The sequence below is a fragment of the Etheostoma spectabile genome, chromosome 17 (genome assembly GCF_008692095.1).
Source record: "Etheostoma spectabile isolate EspeVRDwgs_2016 chromosome 17, UIUC_Espe_1.0, whole genome shotgun sequence".
Taxonomy (NCBI): Eukaryota; Metazoa; Chordata; class Actinopteri; order Perciformes; family Percidae; genus Etheostoma; species Etheostoma spectabile.
The window spans coordinates 15,811,134-15,835,501 of NC_045749.1; the positions used below are offsets into that span (position 1 = coordinate 15,811,134).

Sequence of the window (24,368 nt, forward strand, 5' to 3'; positions counted from 1 at the left end):
AAGGCTTGCAGTTAAAGATGCTAGCTGGGCATGAATAGCAGTTAGCTATCCCCACATATTGAATCTGAGAAAACGTGGTTTGAGGTAGCTTCTCTGTTTCTCCAGTAATGCCTCTGCAATGGCATACATATTGCTGCATTGGGTTTTGTTTTTGTTTTTGCATTCTGCTTTAAATGACTCTATCAAGCACAACGTGATAGATTATTAAAGTTGGAACCATATAACACAACTATTTGGCAAGGTTTGGCCCCTGAGCTATACGATGATTAATAATATGATTAATGGGGGGAAATAATAATTAATTAATGGGGGGAAATAATAATTATAATTACAAATAATTAAATAAATAGGAAAAATAGGTATAGTCCTGAATGTGCAGTATCACATCAGATAACTGGAATTCTGTTTTAGAAATGTGGTTCACATAAATTGCATTCAGAGATTGACATCCAATAACATACACAGTGTTCCTGTGTGGTACTGTCCAATGTAATGCAGAATGTCTGAACTGTCTATGTCAATGTTGAGGAAGAAGTGTTCCACTAAATCTCCTTCACAAGCCTTTGTGTTCCAACCGGGCACAATCAGCTGCAGCCAAATTCCATGAGCTGTATAGAAAAGCATAAAACCCTTTTCTGGTAGCTGATCCTCTACAGTAATTCAAGCTGATGCGATTAAAAAATGTCTTTTTATGCGTCTTCTTACCTCTAAGACCTTTCATCAGACCAACTATGCATCTGTTACAAGGTTACCTCCTTTCCCCTGCGAAGCTATTCTCCACCGAATCATTGTTAGCTACCGGATCTTTTATCTGCAAGAACTGAATTAATATAGTTGATGGGACAAACATTGTCAATCTGCCGAAGAATGGTGCTGACTGAATTCAATCTCTGCAGACAATACCAGGGGAAAAGCACTCCGAGACAGTGCCACTTTACTGAAAGTCTTCTGTTCTGGAGAGGTTATTGGCCTTGACAAAGGGTGATGCAGAGTTTGCCCTCATTAATGCCGAAGTGCCCCTCCAATCTTGGAGTGAAGTTTTTCTGTACCTGCTCTTTCTGTCTCCTGACACTTTTTTTGGCTTATTCTCTGAATACTTTTGGGAAACTACTTTTCCACTGACTTCGATGTCATCAATGTGCAATATTTAGACCGTCAAATTCATGACTTTTCCTACTCTATGACTTGTAGCTTTTGTCAAAGCCATTTTATTAAAGATTTTACAGTGTATGTATCTACTTTGACATTGTCTTCTGACTTTTTTCTGACCAGATGCTCTGAATGTATACTGTGTTGTTGTATTGCGAATAGCTTATTACTTCTTGTCAATTAGGCTATTTATAAATGGGGTGGGCATTTGTAATATGTTTACGTTAAATTGTCCTTTAAACCATAAAAGGTTGATTCAACAATACATTTAAATGATGTTATTTTTGAAAATGTATATAACTAGTTTAAAAGCCAGTTAAAAAGATATAGAGGGGAAAGACTAATGGCATAGAAAAAGATTTGGGTAAAGATTTTGCAATGGAAATGTATAAATTTGTAATTTGGGTTGGTTGATAACATAGCTCTATTAACCTAGATGAAACGTTTGCGTGCCAGTCCACTTATTTTCAATTAATATAGGCCTAATTTGTTGGCTAAAATAAAATAAAAGGAGTGAAATGAGTTGTTCAAATAATGTTTTTAGTAAATATTGTTTTTTTAAATATACAAAACTTTTTAAATTATAAAAACGTTGTGCAGTTGTATAGCTCCAGCATTAAGTATGAACATTTAACCTTTGACCTTACAGATTGTAACCACTGAAATGTCTCTTTAAACTTTAAAGGCAACAATGATAACGAACGCCTGGCGATTGCTAGACAGCGAATCCCATACCGACTTGGTCGAGTAGTTGACGAATGGCTACTCGACAAAGGTAAAATCACTGATTAAAATTTTAACTAAAATAATTTGATCATAACCAAGTTGTAGCAACATTTTGTAAATAATAAACCTAAAAAATAAATGTCCAGTAAAACTTTAAAAACTAAATGATTTGAACAGTTAAATTTAGTCTGTAGTGTTTCATACTTTTCATAATAATGTATTTATTTTATAGATGTCAGCTGTTTTAATACGTGTTTATTGTCAACTTCAGGTTAAAGGGACTGTAAATATGAATTTAAATCCACTTACTGAAGTAATATCAGCATTGTTAAAATGTCTATAAATTATTGTAAACATCTAAATGATAAATTCAAAAGTTCTTGTTTAATCATTCATTAGTTGCTAAGTGTTATTTGAAACACTTTTGAAACATGTACAGTACAGTACTTGGTGTCATTTGATCTGTTGTGATTAAACTGCTAGCTGATAAATAGAGTGCAATATGAATTGGCATCAGAATTCTGAGTCCCTTTAACAGACATTGTAAATATGTATAAGGCATTAGACCAAGAAACTGTAATATAAAACAAACTGAGTGCATGCTTTGTTTTTTATATAGTTCAATAACAAATTCATATTTTTTACATAAAATGTGAAAAAAGCCCTATCATTTTTTGTTTCTTTTTGTTTTTTTGTTTTCTGTTTTGAGTTATGAAAGTGCTAAAATGTTTTTTGGGTTTTCCATGTGCCCAACCATATCCGTTCTAAGTTTTATATTCCTTGGTTGCTTTTGCTAAAAGGATGAATAGTTTCAAATTTCCCGAACTGTGTCCTGCATCCTGTTAGATTGCATACAAGAAAAGTCAACCTTTTATCAATTTTAGGCTTTTTTTTTCCATGCTTGCTTTATACCAAGTTTGTAACTCCTAAAATTTGACAGAAGAATGCAGATAGATACATAAATTAATTAATTTAAATTAAATATGTTTTTAGCTTCTATTTTTACGGTTTACATATTTGTCCGATTGCCCAAGCAATTTTCAGCAAATTGTCGTTTTAGGTTACTTTTAATATAATGTTATCTTTTTTAAGTGTAACTCTATTGCATTCCCATAACATCACTACTTATGATTAATCTTGTTTCTTGTTGTTTAGGTTAGACTGCCCTTTTAGCAAAGCATTGATTTACTAAATCCTTTTTTTGACATGTTTTTTTATTTTTATTTTCTTAGGCATCTCATCATTTTTACTGCAATAAATTACCAAGGTTTTCCTCTACAACCTGTAATTTATTGGTCGCATTAGCCACTGGGCAAATAATCTGTGTCTCTGTCTTTTTTTTTTCCTGTTCAGTAAAAGTGGCTGAGTCCACAGACCAACATTCTTGTATATATGTAACATTGTTTTCCCACAGGGCGGCAGCTTACAATCTTCAACAGCCAAACCACTATACAGATTGGGGGCTGGGAGCGAGACCGGAGTCGATCCTTTCAGGGCCAGCTTTCGGGCCTCTACTATAATGGCTTGAAGGTGTTCAACATGGCTGCAGAGGGGGATCCCAACATTAGGATCCAGGGCAGCGTCCGGCTTGTGGGAGAGTCGCCCTCCTCTATCACACCACAGTCGAGCACCACAGCTAATCGCTCGGAGACGTCCACGTCCATCATGGAGATCACCACCACCACCACGGCATCCAGCAGGCGAGTCAAACAGACTACACCACGAGAGCCTCAGCAGGTAAGATCGTCTCTAAATTATTCTCTCAACTTAATCCATTTTGAAATATTCACAATGCACAGCATGACATTAAGCACATCATGGCTTAATATAACACATCTCATCATTATGCTCTTATATAGTGGAGCGTTTGCCTTACTTAATTGTGTCACTCCTTTCATTTTCTTCAAGACCTCTGACCTAAAAACTGATAGTAATAAGTGCATTGTTCCACCACTGGGAGTGGGTCTACGGGCACACTGTGGAGCGTTTCTCCCCGTGCAATCAGATGTGGCATGGTTGTGTGTGTGTGTGTGTGTGTGTGTGTGTGTGTGTGTGTGTGTGTGTGTGTGTGTGTGTGTGTGTGTGTGTGTGTGTGTGTGTGTGTGTGTGTGTGTGTGTGTGTGTTAGAGAGATAATCATCATAGTGGTCTTCCATCATCTTTATCAGCCCTGCATGAGCTTTGTGGCATGTACAGGAACATAATACTTCTCAAATGTCACTATGTGTGACTAAACAATGCAACACAAAATGTATGTCCTGTCTAAGGAAATGGCAATCAGACCATTCTCTCGCAGCCGAATAAATACTATAAAAAAGAATTATGCCATTTAGAAATTCTGTGTGCCTATAAGAATCAAATTCCTAATCCAAGTGTAAGTGTTTCTCAGAAGTTCTCAAAATGCTAATTCAAAATGTTTCTTTACTTACTTGCATCATTGCATCAGGAATTGGCTTGCAATAAACATGCTGGCAGAACTTCATTACGATCTAGGAATACCTGAGCACTGAACATAGCATAGTTAGAATGTAGGAAATGGCTTCATGTGTTGGTCATACAAAGAAAAATAGGAGCTTCACGGCCCCCAGGAAATTTTCAGCCTGTACAATCAAATCGAAAAGTGACCTCATTGAGAACTAAGAAATGTGCTTTAATTGAAATGGAGCCAAAGCTGCTCTGTTATAGCTTTCAAAGCTGATTAACACAAAGCTTTTATTTGTTTAAATAATGGGCATTTTATATTACATTAATATTTCAAGTAAGCCCTGATAGGAAGCACATAATGTATCATAGAAACCATGAAGGTACTAAGACTATACACACAGTTCAAATGTGTGTCAGAATTTCAAATATTCTGTAAATCAGTTGCAGGAAAAGCATACATAGTAGCTTAAATGAAGCAGAATTGTACACTAAAATTACCCTTGAATCAGGGGTTAACCAGCTTTCACAAATGTACTTTCAATTCAATTTGAATTTAACTCATTTTGGATTAATTGGATTGGTTAAAGGAAACGTTTAGCATCTCCAGGAGGGAGTGGGTTTGACTTAATATTGAAAAATATACACAAATAATTATTTTTTGACAGATTGTATAACTTTTTTTCTGCCTTTACAGTCTCACTGAGACAACAGCAAATGCACATACATCTCAGGCTATTTCAAGGATTATAGAAAAAAATGTTGAGTGACTTTTGAAGTGTAATACTGTGTTTATTAGTTTCATTGTTCAGAAGTAAGTTCTCTAAAACCCTTTTAATATTAATGAAAATTAAGGAAACCATAAAAAACCTTAAACGTTTATGTATCTATGAAGTCATGCTTAAGCTGTATGTAGAGCTTTTTTTAAAGATCAATTATATTCAAAGCATAACAAAATCAAGCTTTTCTGTCAGTTTAGCAGCCTGTTCAACCTTCAGCTCATATTATGAAATGACAAACTCATAGATAATTTGCACCTAGTTTTTTTTTTTCTTTTTTTCAGCATTTGTAAAGAACCCATATTAATGGCCATCCCCTAACTCTCTCTCTCTCTCTCTCTCTCTCGCTCGCTCACTTTGACCATTATAACAGTTTGTGTAAGGGTCTGCAGATGCTGACAAATAATACAATCATAAATATTGATCTAGTGGAATGGTTTTCTCTCAGACTCAGCATGGTTCATGAACCGTGGTAGGAGCATGTAATGCAGGCGTAATATCACACAATAGACTATAATCATATCCCAGCGCCATGTGGTGTTATAAATTGCCACCAAGGAACCAAGAGATTGGCTCAAAGGAACAGGCTTGATAAGACGGATGCCTGCCTTTTTCAGGCCTTTTCATCAGGGGAGAAATGAAGTGATATAACTGACCATGACAATTTAGCAATGCAGTGTATTACAGAGATATTGATTAAAATACACAACATTTTTCAGCTTTAGATATAATCTGATGTTTGGATATCTGATAATATGCCCTTATGCTAACCAGATTCTGTTTAAATAGTTTAATCAGTTACAGTTTACTTCATTGCATTCAAGTGTACAGCTATTGGTTTAGATGCTAACCAGTGTAATGTGCAGTTCAACTCATTTTTAACTGTACATTAGATCCTCTTTTTTTTGAGAATCTACTTGTGCCTGTTTTTTTTTTAAGTATGTGGTGTATTAGTACGGCTTCAGGCAGATTAGTGGTGATACTGTGATGATTTTGGCCAAATTAATTTAGAGACATTGTACTGTCAAATTATGTGGCAAGCTCACCTTTTAAAGTGGCATTTAAAGGCTTGGAAAAAAGGAGAATAGTCAAGGCTAACTGTGTTGGCTAAGGTGTTTTCTAATGGATTCCTACAGAAAAGAAAGGTCATTGGATTAAAAAGTAGCACTGTGATGTAGGCAGAGAGATCAATGAGTATTGGGAGATGTCAATGCGTTTAGTTTCATTCAACGGATGACCTTCTCATGGAGAGCTCCCGAGGTATGACATTACTGTCTCACGAAACTACTCTTAGAAAAGCAGTGTCCGGCCTCTGGAAAATGCATTCACTGTCCTTTCCGTTGAATAGGCAGGATTTGAATCATTGTCTAGATGTTCCATCTCAACACTGATGGCAATTGCAATTCAATTAATGCTTTTATATCCTGAGAGCTTTACATTACTGAGGCACGTACATTTTTTAGCATAACTGGCCCCACTGTATCAGACTCTAACCATTAAAACTTGGTTAAAGTGGTGCTCCAGAAAATGTAGATCGGGCTGTCTAAGAGCACAATTGGAACCAAAAACCATAAGACAAATAGATTTGAGACCATTTATAGGCCTGTCTAGCAGTGAGAGGTAATGGCCAAGATACTTTGGCGTTAACTCAGCACACATGAATTCAGGCAAATACACTTGTTGTAAGTGCCTATTGCTTTCAATATTAATATTTAAACCACCTATAATCCTATTTTTTGGAAATGTTTTGCTCATAGTGATGAACCCACATACACTGCCTTCCCAGTTTCAAACACCAATACGCAACTCTGACTAGCTGGTGAACATAGTGGAGCATTTAGCAGCTTAAGAGCCAGATGTTTCCCTCAGGAGTTTGTGGACACCAAAAGGGAACTAAGGGGAGATTGAATACTCGCACCCAGAAACACAGAACAGAATGTGTGGATTGTATGTTTAATTGAGTTACGAGAAGAATTCAACCAAATTCTTCACTCAGAAGTGGGCAAAACTTAGTGAATACTAAGGAATCCAAATCCTTAAAAAAATTTACAGGATTGTTAAGGACTGTTAGATCAGCATATATTGACAAAACACGAGAGATAACTGAACTTTGTCTCCTTAACAGATTGCCAGTAAAATGATGTCCACAGGATTGCAATGGTGAGAGAATAATGAAACAGAGCTTGATACAATAATCTTCAAACATTTTTCTCATGAATAGACATAATCCCTAGTCTCTGATATCTGATTACCCTAAATACATGCCTTTTAATAAAAATTTAAAAAAAACACATTGACACATGTCAAAATGACAGCACAATTAAATCTCCGTTGAACTGGCTCTGTAGATTTAGGGTATGTATTCTTGCACTAGACACTCATCTCCTAGAGGGTAAAGTCCGTCCTAATCATCATTAATATAATAATTTTGAAGGGTCCTGGGGGGACTCTGCCTTCTCAGGTGCACTATCACAAAAGTTCTTTGAATGCTTGACTGGGGTTATAATTTTATTGAATATATTCTACTCAGTCCAGTACGTGTCCACACATGCTATATCAACAAAGAATAGTATCAGTATAGAGCACACTGGTCAAATCAGGGAAGAAATGCGCCATGGGAAAAAAGATGATGAGTCAGAATTGTTATTAATAGTTATCCCCCCTTTGTTTATGGGATTGATTCAATTCCAGGACTTACAACCCCCTCAAATACAAAGATGGTAAATACTACTTAGACCTAGCATGAAGTGACCGTTTATTTTTTATCATATCTTGAGGTTTCCTGACTAAGAGATTCCACACTTGGCTCGTACATGTCAAATAATCTCTGTCGTGTTTTTTTCTGCTGTGTTCTTCCTGTCCTATGCAGACGAGTAGCTTACTCTAAGGGCCTTACTGTCATGTCTTAATGAAGTGTCTGCTCTCTGTAGCGGTGCCTTGTCACATCTAATTAAACCATAATGCACTTGTGTATGCATTCACAAACAATGGACCAGCTATTGTACATATACACCAACACATGCTACTTGCTTCTCTTGTTCATTGATTTTTTTTGGACTGTTCCTACCCTGACTTCATTTATTTATTGTTTGGGAAAATTATTGCTTTCCCTAAGTGAACTCTTTGTGCTAATTGGAGATACATTTGAAATATACAGTACCCTATCTGCTGATGTCAATTTTTAACCCAAACTGCCAACCCACACAGGTATGATGGTCAGCCACTATCCGCTTTATAGTGACCTACCTTTTGTTAATCTCTCTCCTCCCTAAGAAAATATTTTAATCAGTTTAGTGTGAGTTCTCAATTTCTTTAAAAAAAACAAAGTTGTGTAAACATTGCAGTTTTTTGTATTTTTTTTGTTAACATTTTACAGCTGCAAATATGCAACTATTTGGTACCATTGCAATGTCTGCATTAAATGCTAAATATATGGAAGCCACAACATGTTGTGTATTGCAGCATGTTAATTACCTTGGACATGATGAATTGCGGGATGACCAATCCTTGTCCAGCAATGAACTACGGGTGTGGTTTAGGTATATGTTCAAAGGGCAATGATGTCTCCTGAGGGGGTTTGCATAGATGCTGCAAAAGCACCCGTTACATCCCACCTAGAGAGTATTTCTTTAGTGAAAGAAGAACAAAGAACGGCACTGAAGCCTTTTCCTGATTGAAAAGATGTTGCCATTCTCCCGACTGGCAAGAGTTTGCTAGACCAATGGTCCATCCAATCACCTGCCAGGTATTTTTTTAACTGCTTGCCCTTTTCCTAACATTGTCCAATGATGGCCTTTTAGATGGTTCTGTTAACAAACACAAAAATGTGGCACGCCATTTTAGCTTCTTAAAGGGCTGGTGGACAAAATGACGAAAAACGCTGCAGAAAGATAGAATTTGACACTAGATGATGCTTAATCAAAACCATTCAAGGATAAGAGATACAATGTAGCTGTTACCTTCCCAGCAAAAAAGAAAGAAAAGACGAAAGCCTGCTATCTAGAAGAGACATTGAGAACGCTTGACAGTGATGGATCCTCACCTGCATTGCTCTGTATTATCAACCCTGGCCAGCACACATACAGTATATAAATCTCACAACCGGTCAGAGTGTGAGACTGCTATCCACCAGCAGTGCTGTCAGCAGGTACATCCTCTAAAGTTGGTATTGGCTCAAGCATCATGCGAGGCACAAGGACAGAAAACTCCAAGAGAAAAATGTCATATGATAAGATGATACAGCATGCAGTATTTCAGTAATGCAACAGAACCTTGGCTGTGTTTTTGTATCAGTATGTAGAACCCAAAATGTGGTTTGTGCTTTGCTAATATTCTGTTTTGCATCAAACATGTTTTTTTTTAAGTCAGTGTTTATAGCTATAATCTACCTTTTAATAATAACACTCAACATTAATTGTTGGTTCTTTTTTATGATATAATTAGTAACTAATCTTTGACTTGACACTTGACCAAATGTAGCAGACACTCTAGACTAGAGCAATTTTTTTTTTTAACGTTAATGTTGCCTTTTTTGGTTTCAATATAACAACTTTTTTAGGCACAATTTACGCACAGCGGTGCTTTGAGCTGAATTCTAACATCAGCATGCTAACATGCCATGTGTTCAAACATATTAGAATCTTTTTCTTGTATTCAGGCCAATATGGTAATTCTTCAACACAACTAATATTAATTTCTTTCATAACCTTTGTTGCAGAGTGCAAATTCATTTTTATATTTGTTGCTGGTGGAAATTCAAAAGATGCATTTTGAATTTCCACCAGCAACAAATATAAAATGTGATATAGTGGCCTGTCCCTGGGGAGAATGAATGGCCACTATATCACATCATTAACACCACATAGACAATTGGCGCCACTATTTCTGAATTAACCCTAGGTGAGATGGGTGTCATGGTTGTTCGAGGGAAGCGTGCAACATATTGGGTGGGCCATTTAATTTGCACTCACAGCACATGGTTCAGTTATGGCTGAACTGGCTTGTAGTGACTCTGTTTGTCTTGATCCCTGAGACGTGGGGCAGAAACCTGGCCTCTCTATAATTCACAGGGATAATCGGAGATTTTACATGCTGCACTGCTACATCTTCTGTGCAGTGTTTTGGTACCTCGTTGCCTCCCTCACTGGCTCTTACAAAGACACTGTAATAAACTTAGTGTCGCAGAAATCTTGGGGTGAAAAATCATCTGCAATTTAGTATCCAATAACAGCTCAGTCTGCAGATTCACTTCTTTAATAATCATCCATGTACTCCTTCTCTTTATTGTATCTGGTACTACCTTTCGGCATTGTTGTGGTTGTCCTGATACTGGTAGGGATTATTGTTTTACAAGCTCAAGCTGCTATAAGTCTGCACAGCCTAGATTTATTACTAATCCTGCATGCATCAATACTAAGATCTGAGACTTACCTTGGGTGTTAAGCACTCCTCAGCCAACTGCACACATGCAGTGCAGGTTATTTAATTGTGCTCCATGATAGGGTACTTGGATATGAGCTTAAGGATTGTTTAGTCTTTTAGATGCATGAGATCTACTGTTACATGTTGACAATTCACATCTGATCATAAGGATAGATTTAATTTTGAGCAACTCTCAATGAAAACCAAATATTTAAAATCATAATTCAAAACAAAAACTCATAAAGATGTACAGCAGACAACTATGAAAAGCTTATTTTTTTCTGCGTACAATTTTTCTCTGAATGATGTATTAGAGCCTGTTTGATTTCATATGTGATCAGACAGGCAGGACATTGATGAGCCGTAACCTGGAGCTAAACAAGAAGCAGTTTAGTCTAGGTTTGAGGTTATGCCTTTTGTTCCACTAAGTTTTACATAGTAAGTTTCCAATATACGTCATTGACACCGGGGCTTTTGTCATCCTTTCAATGCTCCGCTTGGTAGGCAAGTGATGTTCAGTTATGAGACAGACAACAATGGAAAAAGTGGCGCTAATGCATATTTTCTTTTAACATTTGATGACTTTCAAATGTCAGTGTCATTAAGTTAATTAAGAAGACACAGAGGTGGTGCAATAATCTTCAATTTATAGCTTGAAACAAAATCAGAGCCTGTGACAATGGCAACACCTTCCCATACTGGTTGTTAAGTTTGTGATAGTGAGCTTACGTTACTAACTTGTTATTCCAGTTAACTAACCTACCTTTGTCGTTTTACAAGATAAGCCGTTTAGTTTTTATCTTGTGTCTGTCTTCTAACAACGTTCTAACAACATTTAAATTTGACCAAGGAATTAAGCACATAGACTGCTCACAATAGTACAGTAAGTCTATTTTTGATTGACAGGCATATACTTAATTAGTCAAAAAGGCACTTTTCCCGTCAACTAATGGAAAAAAAATTCAAGCATTTAACAAGAAAGCCTGAACTTTATTCTGAAGTGCTGGCAGCTAAGATTTATGTTTCTGATGATTTATCTCAGAATAAAAAGCATAAGATAAGATTACTTTGTTTGTTCATTGTGTAGCCATCATACCCATCTGTGTTTGTGTTGGTGTCAGCCATGTGATTGTGACTCATATACACCGCTCACACTGCTGAATTTCATGATTGGTAGTTGTTTTTTAAGATGGCTTTTATTACATTTTGTTTTTAATGGAAGGTCGTAGAGACCGAGGTAAGATCCCAGGCTGTTGACGGTAAATGGCATGCAATTTGGCCACCACTGAACTCCAATGATGGTTAAATGAAATGCAGAGTCTGCCCAGCTCCTCCCCAACAGATATGGGAACATGGTCCTATGTCATATTGGAAGTAAACTGTCATGGAAAAAGTAAAATCATGGTTTTGAAAAGGCCCAAAGTATGAGGGACATCCTAATCTCAAACTAGTCCTCATCTCTTTGTCTTTCTTTTGATTTCCTCCCTTTGTGCTTGATACATATTTGAGAAGAGTAGTATTTTAGCTTGGATTCACATTTTTGTACAGTATGAAATAGAGTTAGTAGCTAACAATGGAGAGGTGAGTAAGGAAACACTAAGTGTTCCACATTAACAGGCAGAAGTAATCAGTCATGTTGGATGAGTCTTATTTCATTTCATAATAGTAAACTGTCTCATGAACAAAGAGACATACTGCAGTGTTTGGCCTGAGTGTCAGTGCCCTGTAAGGTTGTGGTGCCTTCAATTATTCACAGAAAGAAAACATCCTCGGGATAAGATTTCCCCTGCAATGCAGATGTATGGGATTGACCATCATGCTCCTGAGATACTGTAAGCTTGAGAGGAAAAACAGAGCGATGGCTATCAAATGGCTCGCTTCACTGACAGGCGTACTATTGATTTTTCTTTTTTATATTTATTGTCATATATTTCTTTATGAAAAGGCATGGTGTCACCACCTATCCAAACTGAAGAAACTAAAAAAACAGAGTGGATAATTCAGTGGCTGCACGCGTAACAATCATTTGCTCAGTGCAGAATGGGGTCAAATTGTAGAATACAGAATGTAGATTGGCAGATCTGCACTTGTGTGTTGTGTGCTGAACTGCCCACTTTGCCCCTAAAGTGAGGTGTGTATTGTTGAAGGTGATGCTGATGTGTGTTTGCCCCAGGCCCCGGTCATGGGTTTGTGCCCACCCAATGCTGACAGATGGCAAAGGAGGTAACGCTGTCGACCCACTGTGGCCCCAGGCCCAGGGCGTTCACTCCCAGCGACAGACCATATCCATCATCTCAGCCTCACCTGGGGCCATTATGGAAGCTGCCCTTCCATGTGTCCATGTGACTCGCTGATCCAGTCCACCTTGGCAGGGGTGAACACATGCATGCCAGTGTGCGTTGACGTGCGTTCACATAATTTGATGAATTTTTGCATTTTTTAATAGTTGACAGCAGAGGGTTGACAGTTTGTCTGCAGCAGGTACATGTTCTGAACATTAGCCAGCTAATGCCCTGGGATGCCTTTTCTTCCTTTGGTGCCTTATTTTCTGTGTGCTTGTTTTAAACATTTTCTAAAATGGTTACAGACAAGTACATCAAACATACTAATATTATTATTAAGATAGTCAACAAAGAAACATCTTTTGTTTTTGCTGGTTTACACTGCTGGCATTAGTACAGAGCAATACAGATTGCCCCACTGAGTCTGTTTGGATGACAACAATGAAACCTACGCACTGTGAATGTCGTCTCTGTTTTTTGCAAAGTGTTGGATTGTTCGTGGAGGAGATACTGACACTGACAGATTTACAGCATGTTTTATAGACCATATTGTTGTCTCTCAGGACAATTGCTGTTATTTTTTGTAGAAACACAAAATAGTCCCGGGCTAAATGTTGAACATAACGTACAATTTGTCCTACAGTGCTTGCTCCCACCTGCAAGATTCCAGGATCAACTGGTTTATACATCACATCATGAACATGAGCGCTGCCAACTGCTCATTGAGCTGTGATGAGCTCTCTCCATTTTTAAAAACAATATATATTTCTCAAAAGCTGGTAGAAAGTGTCAGCCAAGTGTCAGTGTCAGCCTAGATGCCTCAGTTGGTAGAGCATGCGCCCGTGTGTAGAGGTTTGCTCCTCGACGCAGCGGGCCTGGGTTCGACTCCAACCTGCGGCCCTTTGCAGCATGTCATTCCCCCTCTCTTTTCCCTTCCGTGTCTTCAGCTGTCCTGTCAAAGATAAGGGCTTGATCTTGATCTGATGTTGAACATCTAGTATGAAGGCGAGTTAAGGGATGGAAGGTAGAATTATATAAAGTAACGTCATTACCAAATAAATTCAATTAGGAAGTTCCAAGAGATATCCGCATGCCAGCAAATGAAGCCTGTTTGTTTGTTAGGCAAGTGGACAAGAGACAGACAGTATTGGAGAAATGGCCTTGGGGAAGGAATATAATTCAATCAAACCAACAAGTGCTTATGATTTGAATACATTTATTTAAATGAATAAATGGATATTTTGGGAAATATTCCCTTTCTTGACAAGAGTGAGATGTTAATTTCTTATATCTATACAGTAAATAGGAATCTACAGCCAGTGGCCAGTTAGCATAGCACAAAGACTGGAAACGGGGAAACAGCTAGTCTGGCTCAAAGTAGGCCTAACAGCACATCTAAGCTCAATCATTACCAAGTTTGTTTAATTTGTTCAAAAACCAGAGTGTAAAAAGGACATGTTGTGGTTTTACGGGAGATTCTAGGGTTGCCAGACAACCAGCAGAGACTCCAAGAAACGACTATGTTTACACTTTCTTTTGCATGGATTAATCCCACAAGATAAAACGTGTTTAGTAATGAGCTTTAGAAGTGCTGCTAGGTGGATTTTGTTATCTTTAAACATAACTAGGCTTGCTGTGCCCCCCTGTTTTCAGTCTTTGTGCTAAGCTAATGTGGTTGCTTGCTGTAGCTTCATAATTAGCATACAGACATAAGAGTGGTATAAATGTTTTCCTCTTACTCTTGGCAGGAAAGCAAATAAGCATATTATCACAAAATATTGATTTATTCCATTACAGCATGTTTTTGCAAGTCCAAAGCGGAATCAAAATTTAAAAGAAAAAATAAATTATACAAAAAAAGGTATCTATAAATAATTCAAAGAAGGTCCAGTCAAAAATACATGGCATTACAACACCGCCACAGGGATGGATTAGTGATGAAAAATCTATTTTCCTTTGGAGGCTCCATAAATGCTGCCAATTTAGGCTTTCTATTATTAAGATTTTTTTCAATTATTTCCACCCTGAATTGTATTACTGTGTCTATTGTTTCAACTCCACTGAACAAGAGCATTGCTCCTTAGTTTTATAGTACTCGGCCCTTTGTGAATGACACATCTAGACCTGGAGGACAGGAATCTGATTATGATGGCGCTCTGTGGGAGCTACAGGCGACCTGGTCTGCTGTTGTAGGGCAAAGCTTCTCTTCTTCTTTTCTCATGTCATGTTTTTGCAAATGTTACACACGGGAATTAGGCCCGCTCACATTTATCGCAGCAGTGATGGCATCTATATTAGGATGACAAATTTGTTCCTGTCACCTGATGAGGGACTGGGACTGCATGTCAAGTTGCAGGTAAAGTCAGAAAGACAATGATTTGTGGCCAGGCTGAATATCTCTTCCTCTCCTGCTTTCTCTTTTTCAAAAAAAAAAACACAGACACATGCTTAAATTTGTCAGCTATTTTTAGATTTTGAGCAAAAGGCAGAAGAAGATGAAGAATTATATGGTTATTTGGGATTGAACTGTTTGTAGTGTTTGTATGTTAGCATTTAGTGCCATGATTACAAGCCATTCTCTGGTATTTGTTATTCCTCCCTCACTCCCCAGCTTATCATTAGTGTATGATATTCCTCCAGGGCAGTTCTCTGCTCTCAGGCCAGATTACTACCAAGGCGAGCTACAGACACAGCGCACAGAGCTCAAGATTCGATTTCAGATAACAAAAATATCAGGGTATCCAGAGGGAAAAATGCTTTAATGCAGACAGATTTCATTTATCTAAGAAGTGTGAAACCAGGGATAAGGGGGAGGGACAAAGTCAACCATGTAATATACTTCAATGGAGCAGTGTTTATGCATAGGCAAAAGAGAGAAGAAAGGAAAGAACAAGAGGGGGGAGCGTAGGAGGTAGATGGAGGCAGATAGTGTTATGAATTTCATATTAAGTTTTTATCATTTAGGGCATGTAGCTAACAGAAGGCATCCAGCCTTCTCCTGTGTAATCTTCTTGAAGCTGTATCCTACATGGCAGCCGCTCGATGTGCACTCTTTCTGCACTGTGAAGTGACTACAGGCACTTGCCCATATTGTGTGCACATTATTGATATGTTCCTAGTAATAACTAATAAGCACCATGCTTATTTAGAAACCTAAATAACTATTTGTCATCCGTCACACAGAAGGTCTCGCGTTGTATGAGGAGATTAATTGGGCACCAGTCACACATGGTTCACTCTAAGTCAGTGACTGACATAGTGACAGTGTGACGCAGGCACTGACTAGGAAATGGGCTGCTTCCTCCCACTGAGCCATTTCAGACAACACATTACATGTTGAATCTTGAATTTTTATGAAGGCCATGTGGATGACTGTTCCTGAAAAATAAGTTGAGCGAGATTCTGAGGGGGACATGAGAAACATCTACAAAGTGCCGCAGCAGTGCCTTGAAGCAGCAACATTAAAAGAAGTCCTCACACAGCAGTGTTTTCAGGTCCCCCGAGAAAGACTGTGTTTAATGAGGGCACGGGCATGTCTACATTTTGAAGCAGCTCTATATTTACCTTATATCCATAACTTCTTGTACAGTACAGTTTTACACTCCTACATTAGCCCCTACCTGTCCCTTTTGTATCACTCTCTTAAATGCAGCCTTTCGTTTTACATAGCAGTAGCTTTTTTTGGGCCTGTGCACCAGGCTAGCAATTGACCTGTCACTGCTCACTCATTCCCAAGCCGTATTGTTTGTCTTTAATTGTTAGACTCAAAATATGCTGGTTTAACTGTATTCATTCCTTTGGCTTTACGCCCACAAGAAGAAATACATTAACACCCCTTTCACATTAGCAACAACCTTAACACGCCCATGTACTAATGATACCCAGTGCTTTTCTGTAGACATACGCATTAACAAAGAACTGTTTTTGGACAGATTAATTCCACCTGACTGTTGACGTGTAACAGAAATTGAATGTCCTTACCAGTCATCTTGGGCATGTCTATGTTTCTGTGTAAAACTATGCTTATATGATTCCACACTGCGTGCTGTGGGTTGTACCAGGTGTGTGAAGCTGCCTCCCAGCGCCTTGTTAGACTGTCTGGGGTGCAGTGACTTAAGCCTCAAGGAAGATGTATGGCAAGACAGGAACATGCCGGTACCAGGGGAGAAGATGCAGAGCCTTCGACCATTCTTTTTTTAATGACACTTTGATACTCTGCCTGAGGTCCAGTTGCAGCAACAGCTGCTTCATTTTAAATAAAGCAAAAGCTTTCTCCCAAAAGGGATGGTGTCTCATAACTTAGCAAGTGAAAACAGCTGTCCACCATGGCCAGTTTTACTCTATTGCATATGCAGGCAGTCAAAGGAGAAAGAAGAAGATACCAATTACTAAGTTTATTAAACAAGATAGTTATGTGACCTTATGTCTTGATTAACATCAAAGTTGTTGGAGTCATAAAATTCAGGATTGTTGTTGGTAAAACTGTTTTGTTTATCATATAATTAGTTAAAAAAATAGCCTTTTACTAACAAGCAATTTCTACACGTTTTTTTAAAAGCAAATTATCTCAACCTTGCCTATTATTTCCCCAAATGTTATCTTTTTAGCTATACATTTTTGCATTTTTCTTTTTGATGCAAGATTTTGCAATTATGACAGATGAATTATATTTTGTATGAGAACAGATATTATAGTGCAGCTATTCTGATGACAGTAACACGCCTTGCTCAGTGAAACTCTTAGTTGACAATATTTTAGTAACATCTCTACAATTAATTTCCCGGAAAATTAACGAAACACCTGGTGTTAGTTGCTCTTTTGAATATATTTTTGTTTTGTTTTGGTAATCTGTGTGTGTGTGTGTGTGTGTGTGTGTGTGTGTGTGTGTGTGTGTGTGTGTGTGTGTGTGTGTGTGTGTGTGTGTGTGTGTGTGTGTGTGTGTGTGTGTGTGTGTGTGTGTGTGTATGTTTATCATATGTATATATGTAGTATATATATGTGTGTATGTATATGTATATAAACATATGTGTGTGTGTGTGTATATATGTATATACAGTATGTATGTATGTACTGTGTATGTGTGCGAGCCGGCCAAAGAGTAGTAACATGAGAAAAAATAATGGGTCAAAAAGAAATCAAGGGACATTAAGAATAGATAAATTTTTGCGATGTATATTTTAATCATTTGACAGCTCTAATATATATATATTCTGTATATATGTATATATATTTATATAAATACTGTATATAATATAAAAATCCATCAATGTAGCTGTGCTGCGATAATGTCATTCCGTTGTCTTCCATCCATGCTGAAGTCTTTGTCTGTGCGAGTCCATGATGTTGACAGCTTGGCAGACCAGCAGTAGGAAGAGTGTGGGCGAAGGCCAGGCACACTGAGCTGAACTCCCAGTCTTAGAGGCCCACACCCCTTCATTATTCAGTCGGAATCTATTGAGCATCTGGGACTAAATTATTCATCAACATCGACCTAGTTCCAGGGTGCTAAGTTAGATACTTGGGTGTCATCAGGCGTTCTGATAAGAGCTGCTGCTGCAGTGTGATAGCTGCCATGGGTAAATTCATCCCGTTTCAAACCATGAGCCGTTTCTATCTGCCGTCCCATCGCCTCACTCGCTCCCTCTCCCTCCCTCTCACTGGCACACTAATGATGTGTTGTTGCAGGAGTGAAGCTTGGGACAACAAACTCCTCCCAATTAGTCTGTGCGGACCACAACTCTGGTCAGACCTGGACACTAGCAGGCCGCCATTGTTGTAAATCAGTGCCAGCATGAGAAATAATGGCACAGGGTTTGAGCAGGAACAGAACACGGATTGCACTGATTTTATAGAGGCATTTGGAGCTTTGGCTTCAATGGCCGGTGCCAATTACAGACAAGATAAAAAAAAACTAAAAAACGTGTTAGCTATAGCATTGGCGGAGTCCTTGATGTGACTTATCCGAGATTACCATGAGATGATGGAAATAATAGAAACATGAGGACAATACGAAGTACAATTTGAACAACCTTAAGGCAGTTAGAGATTGTTCAACATCAAACTAAATAAAACAACATGCAGAAAAGGATGCAATATCGTTTTCTTTTCCTTTAAGAAAAGAACAAAATGCACAAACCTTAAATAATTTCTATAACTATTCTGAGCATCATTAGTGGAGAAATACCCTTGATCAAATATAATGTATTTAATTATTGTCCTTGATATTTCAGTGAACACACTCCATCTGTAAGTGAAAACACATTTTACGTTTTTTAATCCTGAAGTCACATTTCTGTCTTTCTATCGGCATATAAAGTGAGATTAGAATAAAAGATTATTAAATACAATATAACATTGGACTTGATATTACAATATTAAGACAAATATTCTCAGTTGGAGAGACTTTCGTGCAGTCCACCTCTATCAATGATTTCTTCCTTGTCCTCTTCCTTGACAGCACGTGTGGAACGCTTATTTGGTAGAAAGCTTACTTTTTATGGATTAAATGCAGTGTGGGTCATGTAGATAATGATCAGACGTAGTAGGACAAAGATCAGAAGTTTAGAAAAAAATCTGCAGGTTTGTGTGCAGTTTAGCAGACAGGAATTTTTAATGTGTTATGATAACATGGAGACATTTTCTGTTTGATTTTTCAATCAACCCGATCTTTACTGTCTGATAACAGCATTGGGATTTACAGATCTTAATGAGAAACATATTACAGACACTGTGTATAAAAATCCATATTGTTGTCACCGATCAGCAATTAACCAAGAGAGAGAGAGCTTTGCAAAACTAGCTTATAGTGGGGAAAAAACAGTGCTTACTACGGAAAGAACACAAAGGCAAAAGAAAACAGCAAGCATCCTCAGTGGAATACATTACCGGGACAGCAGAGGCATGCTTCGGATAACCCTTCAGATGCCTTCAGTGTCCTCCTGACTTTCAGCTCGTCTCCAAAGAGACATGTTGTGTGCCAGAGAGCATTCATCAAATTAGAGCAGAGAGAAAACAATGTAAAAACCCACAGATCTCCGTAGAGACATGCCAACAGGTTATCACAGAGGAAGGTGTCTCTTGCTCTTGAGCACCGGGTTAGCAGTACACAGCATCCTTTCTGAAAAGCAGCAGCCCTCCTCTCCCTGCCACGATTAAAAGGGGAAAACATGCTTTCTGAGGAGAAGTGTTGAAATGTAGTGCATTATAGTAGAGCCACCTACTCCTACAGAAGTTATTAGAGAGAGTGGCATTGGGCACTGTCTAGTTGAGCATTAGTGGGGAGCAGATAAGTATTTGTAGAGTTGTAGATAACCTGGTGTCCAGCAGAATGACACTGCTGACTAAGCTTTAGCATGCATGCATGCAGACCGCGGCTTGGCCTGGACATCTCATTAAGGAAGACCATTATCAATCGTCAGAGATCGAAATCTGGCATGACAGTGCTAAAGAAAGAACCAGGGTGCTTTTGGCTGAGTCAGGTTGGAATTTCCTGGTCTACATCCCCTTTGATGGTTCAATCAGTGCACAAGCCAAGGTCAGTCAATAGCTTTACTTCACAAAGTCTAGTAAGGTCTAGTAAGATTTATTTTTCTTTTCTTACCTTTGTATATTAAACTCCCCTGACACCTAAAGTATTTAAAATGACACTGTACTTGGTGGGTATGAACATGTTCATACATTTTGTATGAACACTAAAAACAGGTTTCTCTCTACACTATCTCTTTGTCTTCCATTAGCGTGTTTCATACTCCCAACTGTCTCCCCAGGTTTTCTCTCTACATCTCATAGTAGTGTGCTCGCTGCTGCTCTGAGCAGAGCCAGATAAATGAGCTGTGCTTCAGGTTCACCATGGCTTCAGCACTTTACCGCTAGATTAATGATGTTTTGCAAGCCGCGAGCCTTTGCTTTTAGCATTTTAGAAGGACCTTCGTAAAATGAACTACAGGTACATCGTATTTATTCGCTTTTCTATTGGAGCATCTTTCCTGTGGGCATGATGCTCTACACATCAGTAAACCTGACTCTGCTGAGCTAATGGACCCGGCCATAATCATACAGTATTTCTGGAAAACTTTAGAAAAAGAAACCTTGTTTTTATTTTGAAGTCAAATCACAGCGGTGTCCCAATCACCACATGCATTCTCTGTGTTATTCCTCCTTTAGAAAAAGATCTCCCTAAGATTTCAGTGTCCTTTTCAGACATCCCAGCCAAGCTACCTGTCAGTTTTCATCAGAGTAGCTAAATTGCATGGTAAGCCTCTCACACAGCCCACACTGAATTGCCACAGGTGAAAAAAAAGCCAAGCTTTGGAGAAGGACACCATGAATTGGTAATGTTATTGGATTTCAACCAGGTCATGACCACATCAAAATGTTGACCTACACACTAATCCTGGCTGGCAGACGTGCACCTAGTAACACGTAAATTCATTTTAGCGTTGATTCAGAGGCTTACATCAACTACACACACACACACACGATTCATTTAAAAGTATAGCATAGGGTTGATATTTTGATAAAATCAAAAACAGATTGGACTTAGAAGTAGCTTACAGGCACAATTTACACACATTTGTCCTTGGAGGCTGAAATGAAATTATTTGAAGGTGTTATGAAAGTATATATCATGGTTCCCTGTCACTTGTTTGAGAATCTCAATCAAAGCAAAATGACAGTATGTCTATATAATGTTGATTTCTAAGGATCGGACCTTAATAAACGATTTTTTCCTGTTTCTTCAGTTAAAACAGAAATGATGAATCCTATCTTTAAATTGTACATTAATCCCATAAAGTACTGGATTTGATGTCTGCACCTTCATTTATAAAATCCAAGATTCTCTTGTAAAGAGATAAACAAATAACCATATTAAAAATGTCACTGTATTAATGGACGTGAAGCTTTCTGGGCTGAATGAGGAGACAGAAACATAAAAATATGAACGGGCATACACCTCCACTCAATTCTTTAGGGAGTTAACCTACATCTGCGGTATAGACCCATATCACATTACTTCCTCTTCTCCGCCTGCAAATAAATCTGAAGGACAGTTTGAAAGAGAGAGAGGATGTGAGAGGTAAAGAGAGAGAGAATGAGTGGTAAGGTGGGAAGAAGAGAGAGGTAGTATTGATTCCTTGATTCCCGTACCTCTGCTAGTGAGTGCAGAGTGTCAAGCTCTCCCGCCAGGAAAAACAAATCACAAGGCTGAAGTGATGGATGTGGCACTCCAGGATCTGGCGGTTTTGCCATCTGGATGGCCGACACTGTTTATCAGCCTCATGCACAGCAAATTAAATATACATTTGGATGGCTTCCCCGGGCCTCACCCAGCACAGATGCACCAAAAACGGCCCTCCGCCACAACTCCCTTAATGGGTTTGATCTATCATCTCCAGGTCTATTATGTAAAGATGATGTTGGTCCGTGTTCAGAATGTCAAAATGATGTTACAGTCGCCATAAAATTGCATTATATGCATCCAAATGGACATTAAGCAAAATGACATCACCTTTAATTTCCTTAAGATGAGTCAATACTAATCCAACTCACAGATGTATTTTGAAGCACTGTCAACCATCAGTAAAATAATGGTACAAATTGAATAAAACTCCAAGTCCATCTTTATTTTTGGGGACTAATGCATTTCTCACCCCTTTTTCTTTTTTAATTTTGTTACTGTCATACACAGAGTATAAAAAAAGCGTAAGTAATAAAAATTGTCAAGCATGCATTTGAGAATTTAAAAATATTAGTACAAAGAGGATAAGTAGAGGTGCAAGGTTAAAAATATAGTATCAGGTTATTCTGCTTAGCAGCACTCCATAACGGAAAATCTAACTCGGCCCTGAAGAGGCTGCCATGCTTAAATGAAATGACCTTTAACGCAGAGCTGATCAAATGGCCTGAAGCAAGACTATATAAGAACATTGCGGTATAATGTTTTACACTGTACTTTTTTCTGGTCTATTGTTTGCCCTTTCCTATTTTCCAAGAGGGTATTGTGTTTTGTGACTGAGGAAGTGCATTGGAAACAGTCTAAAATGGATTTGGTGTTAGAGTAGATGTGGCAGGAGAGTAATGAAGCTCCTCCGCATATACCCTGATTTTGCTTTATTTTTATTTGGATGCTCATTATGTAAAAGTGATACTGAATCACATCGAACAAAATGAAGGAAATATTGATTGAAACCTCTGCTGCTTTGCCCTTTGTTTTCATATCTCATTTTTAAGCCCTTAGGGCTGCTTGTCCTCTAAATGTCAGAGGTGTTTTGTGATGGATCCTAACAAGCCCTTGAAGGGCAATGCAAAGCCACACACTGTAGCACAAACTGAGCATGCAAGTTGACAATTGTGCTGTGAACTTTAGCCTTCACTGTTGCTCAATAATCAGATCTCATTTCTGTAAGGATAGTGTTGCCTTGAAAGCAGTGTAACAGCTACTACAGTGCCAAGCAGCGTGTGACAGTGTTGACAGATAAATCCAGCAGCCAAAGAGTGTAGCTGTCTGGATTCACATCTCATCTGCCCCGCTCTTCTTAACCTAACCCTCTGGAAGCACCACTACTGGACGTTTGGAGTGGGAGCCATCTTACTCCATTGATGCTGCTAAGTATTTCACGCCTTCACCACTCTATTGTTTGCTTCTCTTTTTCAGACAACCGACGACTTGCTGGTGGCATCAGCCGAGTGTCCAAGCGATGATGAGGACATTGATCCCTGTGAGCCGAGCTCAGGTGGGTTAGGTTAGTCATCTCTTTTTTTATTCTATTTCTCTCTGGGTGTGTCGGTGTGTTTCTGTGTCTCATAGTCCACCCCCAACAAGACACTCTGGGCTAAGACACAATGTTTAAATGAGCAGATTAGAGTTTTATTAAGAGCTTGAATACTTCTCCGACGCCAAGCTGCTCTTCCGGCTACCGCCAACTGCATGACACATCAAGCCGGAGGCTGTCCATTAGGTCTGTCTGGAAAGCTTCCATCCTGCCACAGAGTTAGTTTTTTCTGGTTCTATATTTCAATGTACAGGAACGTAAAATAAAAATAAAATTAAACTTACAAGAAAAGCATTTCTTTTAATTTAGTTCTCTGGATAGCCTCAAGCTACAATGGACAATCTGAACTTGGAAGGTCAGCTAGGCTAACCTTTTAACTCCAATCGTTAAAAGTAATAGTAGCAACAATTTGGGAAAATACGCTTTCTTTGCTTTCTTGCTGAGACTTAGATAAGATAGACATCATTGTTATATCCACTACATACAGTATGAAGCTACAGCCAGCAGTTGGTTAGCTTAGCTTAACACAAAGACTGGAAACGGGAAACCAGCTAGCCTGGCTCTGTACAAAGGCAAACATACAATCACCACTGAAGCTCACTAATTAAATTCACTAATTTATTTCATAACAATTTACATTATTTAACATAAGTGAACTTTTTGTCAGTGCCAGGCTAGCTGGTTCCTCCTATTTGCAGTCTTTATTCTAAGCTGCGCTAAGTGGCTTCTGGTTCTAGAATCGTATTTACTGCACGGATATGATATCAATCATCTCATGTAACTTGTGGCAAATGAAAAAGCACATTTCCCAAAACTATT

General features: G+C 38.4%; 1 protein-coding gene across 41 annotated transcripts in view; it reads left to right on the forward strand.

The window, feature by feature from the left end:
* Nucleotides 1-24,368, forward strand: part of LOC116704888 (neurexin-1a) — a 261,617-nt gene that overhangs the window by 224,044 nt on the left and 13,205 nt on the right. For 25 of the 41 annotated variants that reach the window (XM_032540597.1, XM_032540598.1, XM_032540595.1 and 22 more), the window contains 3 exons: nucleotides 1,835-1,924; nucleotides 3,290-3,612; nucleotides 23,432-23,519. In XM_032540597.1, coding sequence (XP_032396488.1) covers nucleotides 1,835-1,924; nucleotides 3,290-3,612; nucleotides 23,432-23,519 — 501 coding nt within the window. The remainder of the gene's footprint in view (nucleotides 1-1,834; nucleotides 1,925-3,289; nucleotides 3,613-23,431; nucleotides 23,520-24,368) is intronic. The other 16 variants (XM_032540619.1, XM_032540624.1, XM_032540626.1 and 13 more) reach the window with 3 other exon arrangements.